Genomic DNA, 9,573 nt, shown 5'->3' on the forward strand with positions numbered 1-9,573 from the left:
GTACCACCAGCACAGAACATTTGCTTTTCTGAAACTTCATTCAAATTCAATTCCTGATAGGGGCATTTGAAAAAAAAAGTTATTTATTAAATTTATATGCTGACTATCTCACCAGGATGACTCTGAAGTCAAGGAGAGGGCTTGCAACTTCTGTTTGTAGTTGTCCACGTTTCTGTGCACTGAGATAATCGGCCATTGTACAAATACAGAGCCTATCATGCTTTTATATTTATATGGAACAGATACATTACCTGAAATTTTTGGAATGCGTAAAAAATTTGAACCAGCCCAGAAACTCATTTCTCATTGTTTGTGTATATAGAAAGTAAACCCTGAAATAGATTTGGAAAGAGCAAGGACTTTGATTAAATGGAACTGTTGCTAAGCATAGAACTGTTGAGTTAATTTGCAGCTGTTTCTTCTGTTTTCTTTTTATGTGCTTATGATTTTACGTCACATTTTAAAATCAGCCAAATTGAATAGGAATAAGATTGTGACTGAAAGAATACTAATTCTGAAATATAGTAAATATCTTTAACAAGTAATGTTAAATTTAGCTTTAGTGTAATTTGCTTGTTTACTGTACCTAAAACTGGATCATTGGAAAGAAAAAGGATTTAATATTTATGATTCAAAAATATAAATATGTGAGAAACATGTTTTTAAAGACCTTTGCAGCTTGTTCTCATATATACCCTGCCACAAAGGAATAACTAAAATTATGAAATTTAGAATCTACCAAACTTCCCTCCCATGGAGAGAAGGCAATCCATGGGAAATGTGAATCCGCAATCCATAGCTTTAGCAGCAATAATAAATCTAATTATGCTATGCATATTTTAAGTTAGCCAAACCCTGGAGCAGTGGTAGCAATCTTCTATCACAATGGCAAGCCCTTTAAGATTATATATTGTTAATCATAGAAGTGAAGAAATGAGGAAAACTGTGGTTAAAGAAATGGTTTGGTCCAATAATAAAATTTCATTGATAATTGATGAATCAACCACAATAAGCAAAAAAAATTACCCTCATAGTATTTGTTTGATGCTGTATCGAAGGTATGGGAATGAATTCACCAGTAAATTTGTTTTTGGACTTGGTAGAACTTGAAAAGTAACAGCAGAAGGAATATTTGATTCCTTACTCCAATGTCTTTACTCTTATGGGATGACAGAAGATTATTTGAAAAAATATTTGATTTCTCTGGCATGCGATGGCGCCGCTGTGATGATGGGATATAAAAGTGGAGTGAAAAAATTGCTGTCAGAACGTTTTCCTTCTATTATAGTTTGGCATTGTGCTAATCACAGACTAAAATTATCAGTAGGTGATGCTGCCAAGGAAACTTCAGGAATAAATAGATTCCAATCATTTATTGATAAACTGTACGTCATATACCATGCTTCACCAAAGAATAACAGAGTTGTATTCATGTGCAGAATTACTGGGGACTGAGCTGCTGAAAATTGGAAGAATTTTAAGTACCCGATGGGTGTCATCTAGTTTGCGTATAGTTTTGGCTGTATGGAATAATTTTGAATCCCTTGTGTATCATTTTGAACAAGCAATGCATGATCCTACAAGAGATAAAAATGATAAATGCACTTATGATGGCTTGAAAAGAAAAATAACATCTACATAATTTTTATTGGACCTAGGATTGATGTGTGACACTCTCCAAGAATTGTCAGATTTAAGTTTGGATCTACAGGACCGCAACATCGACTTGTATAAGACAAATAACAAAATAAAAATACTGGTACAAGTTTTTGAAGAAAGAAGACAGAACTTTGGGCCCTATTATAAATGTGCTGTTGCTGCTGTAAGTGAACTTCACTTTCGTGGAGTTTTACTTCACAAAAGAGATTCAAGAAAGGATCCTCCCATTGACCCAAGTATATTTTATACAAAATTGAAAGAGTCAGTTGAAAAAAGATTACTTGATAGCAAAGACGATGAGTTGGCATATTGGTCTTGCGTACTTGATCAAAAACATTGGCCTGAAGATGTTAATACTCAACTGACATTTGGAGAAGTGGAAATTAGAAACTTATCAATCAGACTGCAACTAAATGAAAGAGAAATGATTCGTGGATTCCGTGAATATATTCTCGAAAAGACATATCCAGAAAAACTGTTGCATTTGATACGAACTCTGAATACCATTCCTATTTCTTCAAGTGAATGTGAATGTGGGTTTTCACAGATGAATCTAATTGCCACCCCAACAAGAGCTTCGTTAAAGACTAAGACAATTTCAGCACTTTTGTTCATCAAACTTGTCGGACCACCTCCGAGACTTTTCGATCCTTCAAAGTACGTTGATCTGTGGTTACTCAGAGGACGACATTCAGCCATAGATACTAAGAGCAAGGAAAGGAGTCAAGAAGATTTGCCAGACGAGAATTGGACAAAAGTTTGGAATTTTCTATGAACATTTGCCTTAAATACAATAAATTAAATGTATGTTAAGAATTGAATATATAATTGTTTAATTATATAAATATATAAATAAAATTATATAAATAAAAGATTAACAAGATGAGAGTTCTGGCACCTTTTTTTTTTTTTAGAAAAAAAGCCCTGGATGTAAGGATCTATTTTTGAGAAGCATGCTCTTTCTTGACATTTTATAACTAGAATTCCCTGCTGTCCACTCCAAATATGGAATAGCCCTAAGAGACACGAATTTCGTTAGAATTTGAACCTTTTGACTCATTGCTGTAGCATGAAGCTATTTTAAGAACAGTCTCCAGGAAAACAGAACAAGAAGCATATACCTCCCAAAGAAAAGCAATTCCAATCCTCAAAATTGGGCTGAAGGAGGGTCCTACTGTGTAATGGTACCTGATTATTCTTGTCTCAGGAGACAATAGGACAATAGAATTGTCTCTTACGAGACAGACAATTCTGGGGTTTGCATGACTGCATGAAAAGCTTAATCTCACTTGTGAACATGACTGCGCACATAGTCCTGGCTTCTCTCCTCTTCAGCCTCCACACATTCAATGGAGGAGGGCAGCAGTGTCGACATTTAATGTGACTACAGTTTTCTGCGCAAGAATAAAATAAGGAGGCTGGTTCTTTCGGATAACTAATTTCATCAAGCCAATGCAAATACAGTCACCTCCCACTTTCAGATTCAGTGGAGGCTGAATAGAAGCTGGGGTAGGATTAAGTGAATGGTCTTGGTCTCTTTTTGAGTTTTGCATTTTCTGCTGATTTGAGCTCTCTCCTGGAGCAAGGAGGTAGACTTATCAAAAAACCACCACAACAACAGCCAATGACCTCATATGTGATCCTCATTCGTTTCTCTGAGTATCGGTCACACCAAACAGTGACCAATCATTAATCATTCAAACTCCAATTCTTCTGATATTTGCCAGGTTCGCTACCAATCATCAGCTGAGAGGTAGATGATTGTAATCCAATGCTTTCTTTGGAAATGAAGTTGTCTGTCAGGAAAAAAAATACTGGGATTGTAGAAAGTGTTCTGGGGAGGAAATGGCAAGGTACAAGTTGGCTAATTTGTTTCCTGATGAATGAGGACTTCGTGACTAGTCATTAGTGGAATAGGTGCCTCTCTCCTAAGCTAGCCATTTCATAAGAATCCTCATTACATTAAAATCCCGACGAAGCAAGCAAAACAGAAACACTGGTCTACTAGTATAACCTTTTACATCGATTCTTAGCCTGCAATCCTGGAATGAATTCCATTAAATATAATGGATTTTACAGTGCAAGTGTTACCACTCATTTGAAAGTAGATCTGTTAATGCTTAACGTCCTTTAATCATGTTCATTGCCCTTTTCCATACCTTTTCCAATACTGTAATATAACTGTTCAGTGGGTGACCAGAATCAGAGGGAATCTTCAAGAACACAGCTGTATCAATTTATATATGCAGTTTACCGCTACTCATTTATGATAATTTCTTGGATGCTTTTATACCACAGGAAGCCAAAATGACATCCCATATTCAGTATTAAAACCAGTCATTGTGCAACAAGTGGCTTTAGTTTCAGCCTCTTTCCTAATGAACCCAAGCAACAGCTGAGGCCAGGATCTGATTAGGAAAGTGCTTCTTTCCCAAACATGTGAAGGGGTAGAAGTCTCAAAAGGCACTTGGATGACTGTCCTGACTTCAGGAAAACTTTTTTTTTCAGAAGACAAGCAGTTGCTAGAAAGGAGGGTGAGAACACCTTGTTCAAGCTTATGAGAAAATTGTTGATGGGACTTTGGCACACTTCTTGTGAACGCCACTCCTCAACAAGTTCCAGCCAAGACCTTTGCTGTTGTATCGGCAGTGTCTGGTGCGTGAGCCAAGATCATTTTTTCCTACTTCTCCAAAGTTTTCTTCTTCATCTGAGATCTCTGTTTTATAATATTTCATTTTCTATGGCTTTGGCAGGTGTTTAGAAGGTCATGGTGTCACAATGGCTTAAGGATGGGGCTGCTGCCCCAACTGTTTTCCACTACAGTGCTCTCTCTCATTCTGCAGCTCCCCCCCAAACTGTCATTGCTTCCTGCTTCCTCACAAAGCAGATCCCTCAGGGTCCCCTTGCTGGGGATGGAAACTGAAAAAAGTGGAAAGCTGGGGGAGGGGCTGCAGAGTGCTGGAGAGATACTTTTACAATGGAAGCTGTAAGGCAGGGGTGTCAAACTGCCGGCCCACCGGCCAGCTTCATCATACCGAAGCCACACCCACCTCATTGCCGGCAATGCAAAAAGAATCGTGATACATTCACGAGACATGGCGAGTTTGACCTCCGTGTTATAAGGCATGTACAGTGGGGAAAATAATAGGCCATTGTAAAAACAAGAACTTTACCTCCCCAAGGAAGGAGGGAAGGAAGGAAGGAAGGAAAGAAAGAAAGAAAGAAAGAAAGAAAGAAAGAAAGAAAGAAAGAAAGAAAGAAAGAAAGAAAGAAAGAAAGAAAGAAAGATTGTCTTTAAAAGTTCATACCAAAAGAGCAACGCAAATAGGGCCATGGACGATGTACAGCAGATGAGTCTCTGAACTGATCCAGCAGCTACGGAATATTAAAAAAAAAAGTTAAAGAATAATAATAATTCTGTCCTCTTTCTCGTAAGAGACTTTTTTCTTTTTTAAAAAAAAAATGAAAACTCAAAGGCAGGAGATGACTTACTTGTCATCGAAATATATGCTTCTGGCTACAGCATGTATGCAGGAAGGTATCAACGGGAAGCCTGTGAACAACAAATGATAGGTTTATTACTGAGACATCTCAGCCTTGGGAGTGCAGAAGCAAGAGGTGGTGTGGCCTTTGGCCAGGATTCTCACAAGAACCACTAGGAAATATTAACCTTCCCTCCCAGCAGATGGAAGACCAGGCACTTAGAGAGAGGGCCTTCAACTGACTGGCAGCAGATGGCAACATGATGGAAGGGAAGACTCGCCAGATCCAATGGAAGGAAGGGCCTTTTCAATGCCTCATCTATCTCCCTCAATCTCCCATTGCCTAGGGCCCCAATTTCCCTTCCCTTATGGCAGAGTTCCCCAACCTTTCTGGCTTTGTGGACTGGTGGGGGTGGGGAGAGGGAATGGTACTGTATGCGTGGCAAGCAAATGGAGCATAAGCACGCATGCTCTCCCGCTGCTTGCGCAAGTGTGCATGCACACGGGTTCGCCCACTACTTCCACAGCACGGTTCTGAACGGCTCAAGGCCCAGTAATGGGCCACAGCCCAGGGTTTGGGGACCCCTGCCTTATGGGACTAATTGCTTTTGACTAAAAGCTCATGTAAAAATATAATAAAATCAATGTATAATCTACTGTTGCTTCCATATTCACTCAACCACCCTTTTCAAATATATTAACCATTACGAATCTTCAGAACAATAACTTAGACAAGGCTGGCTTTGCTTCAGCCATCTCATCATGCAGCTTCCTTCATTCTGGATACCTAGCTATTGGCATACCCATAGAGAGCAACAGCCAGTGTGACCCAATTTGAGCAACAAATAAAGGAACAGTTTTCAGCAGGAAAATTAAAAAAAAGCACATAGGTTTTCACACTTAATATATCAAAAACAAACCAAGAGAAAAAAGTAGGGGGTGAGGGAGGTTCTGTTAATCTTTAAGGACAGCAAGGTCCCCTGGATGACATTAGCATATTGTTGTTGTGTCCCGTCCCATTCCCCCCCCAACTGTTCCCTTCCTCCCAGTCCCAAGGATCACAGCACAGCACCATAATCACATAATGTACATTGTATTCATTCTGAGATTCAGATGCAAACTTTTGTGGGATGGTGTACACTTTGGAAGCAGAAGATCTCAAGTTCATATCTGAGTTGAAAAGGTTCAGAGATTGGGAAAAATTCCAGCCAACACTCATACATGGCTGCAGATTTTTACGTTCCTACCTCATTGGTACTATACAAGCATTAGAGCCAGTCCAAAGGTAGATGAAATTAATCAGCAAGGGGGCAAAGATGAAAACTGCCATTCTTGGAAATGCTTCCTTTGACCTACATTGTCAGCTATGTTACAAAAACAGGGCCATTACTGTGAGATTAGTGCCCATTTCAACAGATACTGAAAATGGTCTAGAAAAAGAACCATCTAACAAAGTAGGCTATAGTTTATCAAATCATATGTTACAATACATCTGTTAATCTTTAAGGGGTTATATAATCATCTTCTGGCTACTCTATGGTTACAGGGGACCACCTGCTGCCGGCGTCAACTTCCCTCCGCCCTGTGCGTTCCCACAGAGAGGGCCTCCTCAGGGTGCCTCCGGTCAGAGAATGTCGGCTGGTGGCCCCCAGGGGGAGGGCCTTCTCTGTGGGCGCTCCGGCTTTATGGAATCAGCTGCCGGTCGAGCTCCGGATGGCACCTGACCTTCGCTCCTTCCGACGCGGTCTGAAGACCCATCTATTTGAACAAGCCGGCCTGGCCTGATGGGGGATATGTTGGGGTTTTAATGGGGATTTTTATATTGTTATTGATTGTTTTAGCTGGGCTACTATTTAATTCTTTTTAATTTTTGTATCCTGTATTTTTTATATGTGCCCTGTTCACCGCCCTGAGTCCTTCGGGAGAAGGGCGGTATACAAATATAATAAAACTAAAAACTAAACTAAACTAAAAACTACAATAGAAATGAAGTAAAGATAAGACTACTTGTCTACATTTTCAAAATAAGATCAATTAGTATATAATTTGACCATGGAGCATTCAGAAACATATTGCCTTAATCATACTTTCCCATTTAATGCAAGGCCATCCAGAAGGCTGAAAACTGATTATATACATATACATATACATACACATATACATACATGCAAGCATGCATACACACACACACATATATATGTATATGTATGTATGTATATATATATATATATATATATATATATATATATATATATATATATATATATATATATATATATATATATATATATATATATATATATATATATATATATATATATATATATATAAAACTTTATTTATTCCATCAACTTATAATAGCTGTCCATCTCTGTGAGTCTGGGTGTTGGACAATAATAGAAGTAAAACAAATACATATGCAAAAATTAAAATACACCGCAGTCAGGAAAGCCAATAATCATCCACATAGCCAGGAGACAGGTCCCTTCACACACTTAGGATCACAGGTCTGAGGAGAGAGCCAGGCTTTTAGGGTCTTATGAAAGGCCAGCAAGATTGGGGCCAACCTAATCTCCAGGGAAAGAACGTGCCAAAAGATGGGTGCAATGACAGCTAACGCTCATCTTCTGAATCCTGTGAGCCTGCATTTCTCAGCCTTAGCAGGACCCATGTCATGCCATCCTGCTGTACAGATGGGACACGTAGAAACAACTGGAAAAGATGGTCTTTTAAGTAACCTGGCCCCAAGCTTTAAAGATAAGAACACTCAGCAGCACACACTGGCAACCAACGCAGCTCACAAAGTAAAGGTGTTGCATGCATCAAATAATCTGTGCCATTAACTGCATTATGCATCAAGTGAAACTTCTGAATGTTCTTCAAGGGCAGCCCCATGTAAGAGCTCATTGCAGTAGTCCTAATGGGAAGCCATGAGGGCATGACTAACCCGTGAGTAGGCCTACTCTTCAAGCAGGAACCGTGAGTTCAGGAGGATCTCCAGATTGTATACTCCATCCAGAACCAAATGTGAAAGATTCCAAGCACCAGGACAACCAAACACCCAAAACTTCTCAGTCGTGCTTGAGTTGAGCCAAAGCCTATTCCACCCCATCCAGGCCTCCACAGCCTCTGGGCACTGGAACAGGATGTCCATGACATCATTCAAAAAGTCTTGGGAGAGCTATAAAGCTGTGTATCATCAGCACACTGATGATATAACCCCAAACCTTTGCATGAACTCACTGAGAGTTTAACATATAGATGTTAAACAGGAAGAGAAAACTGAGCTCTGCAATACCCCACATTGTAGAGGGTGTGGGCTAGATCTCCCCCCCCCGGCACGGCAACAACTATTGGAACCAGCTCCAGAGGAAGAAGATGTTGCACACTACAAAACCACCTTAGCACCTCCCTCAGATCTAAATCCCAACTGAAAGAGGTCCAGATAATCCCATTTTTTTTCCTAGAGTCCTCTGAAGCCGCATTATGATTGTCTTCTCTAGAATCTTCTCTAAATAGGAAAGATTGGACAACGGATGGAAATTATGCAGTTGGGTCAGGTGATGGCCACTTGAGGAGGCAGTCACCATGACCTTTTTAAAAGCTGGTGGAACTAACCCTTCCCTCAAGGAGGAATTGACCACAGTATTACTGTTTTTAACTGGGCATGGGTTTAATCTTTTTTTAATTTTTGTATTGTCTTTTTTATATATGCCCTGTGAACCGCCCTGAGTCCCTACCAAGGAGAAGGGCGGTATACAAATTAAATAAAACTTGAAACTTGAAACTTGAAACCCCCCAAACCCCTATCACGACCCCTCCCCCAGGTGTCTTACCCAACTGTATCATGGGTACGCAAAGATCTAACACAATATCATCTTTTTTGCTATTGTCCAGGCATGGTTATTCAGAGCTTTTCATATATGGCCAGTTTTTATTTTTATAAAAATACAATTTAATATCACATTAGCATTGTAAACATTTGACTTTGTTCCATGAGCCTGACTAGAAATCATTTGCTTAGAAAGGGCCTTTGTCAAGAAAGCTAAAAAGATATTTTTGTTTAGGAAATGAAAGGCTGTTGTTTGTTAAGGTTCCCATGATCCTGCAACTAATTCTAACATTTAACAAACCTCAATTGACTAAAGAAGCTTGTTTTAGTTACTTTGCCATTAAGATGTAATTTTAGCCAGATGTTAAAGCCCATCACTCCTTTAATCCATTCATAAGCACATGAACTCTCCAAGTTTTCAGAGGGAGGCCAATAAATTCATGCAGTCAGACAAACTTTTTAAGTGCTTTGTTGGAACCTGGCCCATGAAAGTTGACAACAAACATCTTTCCCCTTACCCTTTTCAGCCCAGCTTCATCAGAAGAGAAAGCAAGAAAGCACTAGTGGCTGGAGACCAGGTTTTGCTACTCAACTATTGTG

The 9,573-nt window shown here is 39.4% G+C and overlaps 1 protein-coding gene across 1 annotated transcript in view; it reads right to left on the bottom strand.

Moving 5' to 3' along the window:
• The window catches only part of CALCRL (calcitonin receptor like receptor), a 48,537-nt gene that overhangs the window by 7,133 nt on the left and 31,831 nt on the right, over positions 1 to 9,573 (bottom strand). The window contains exons 8-9 of the mRNA XM_081314765.1: positions 5,152 to 5,212; positions 4,968 to 5,034 (exon numbers count right to left, since the gene is read on the bottom strand). Coding sequence (XP_081170891.1) covers positions 4,968 to 5,034; positions 5,152 to 5,212 — 128 coding nt within the window. The remainder of the gene's footprint in view (positions 1 to 4,967; positions 5,035 to 5,151; positions 5,213 to 9,573) is intronic.

This window comes from Vipera berus (assembly GCF_964194415.1).
Source record: "Vipera berus genome assembly, chromosome: 1".
Classification (NCBI taxonomy): domain Eukaryota; kingdom Metazoa; phylum Chordata; class Lepidosauria; order Squamata; family Viperidae; genus Vipera; species Vipera berus.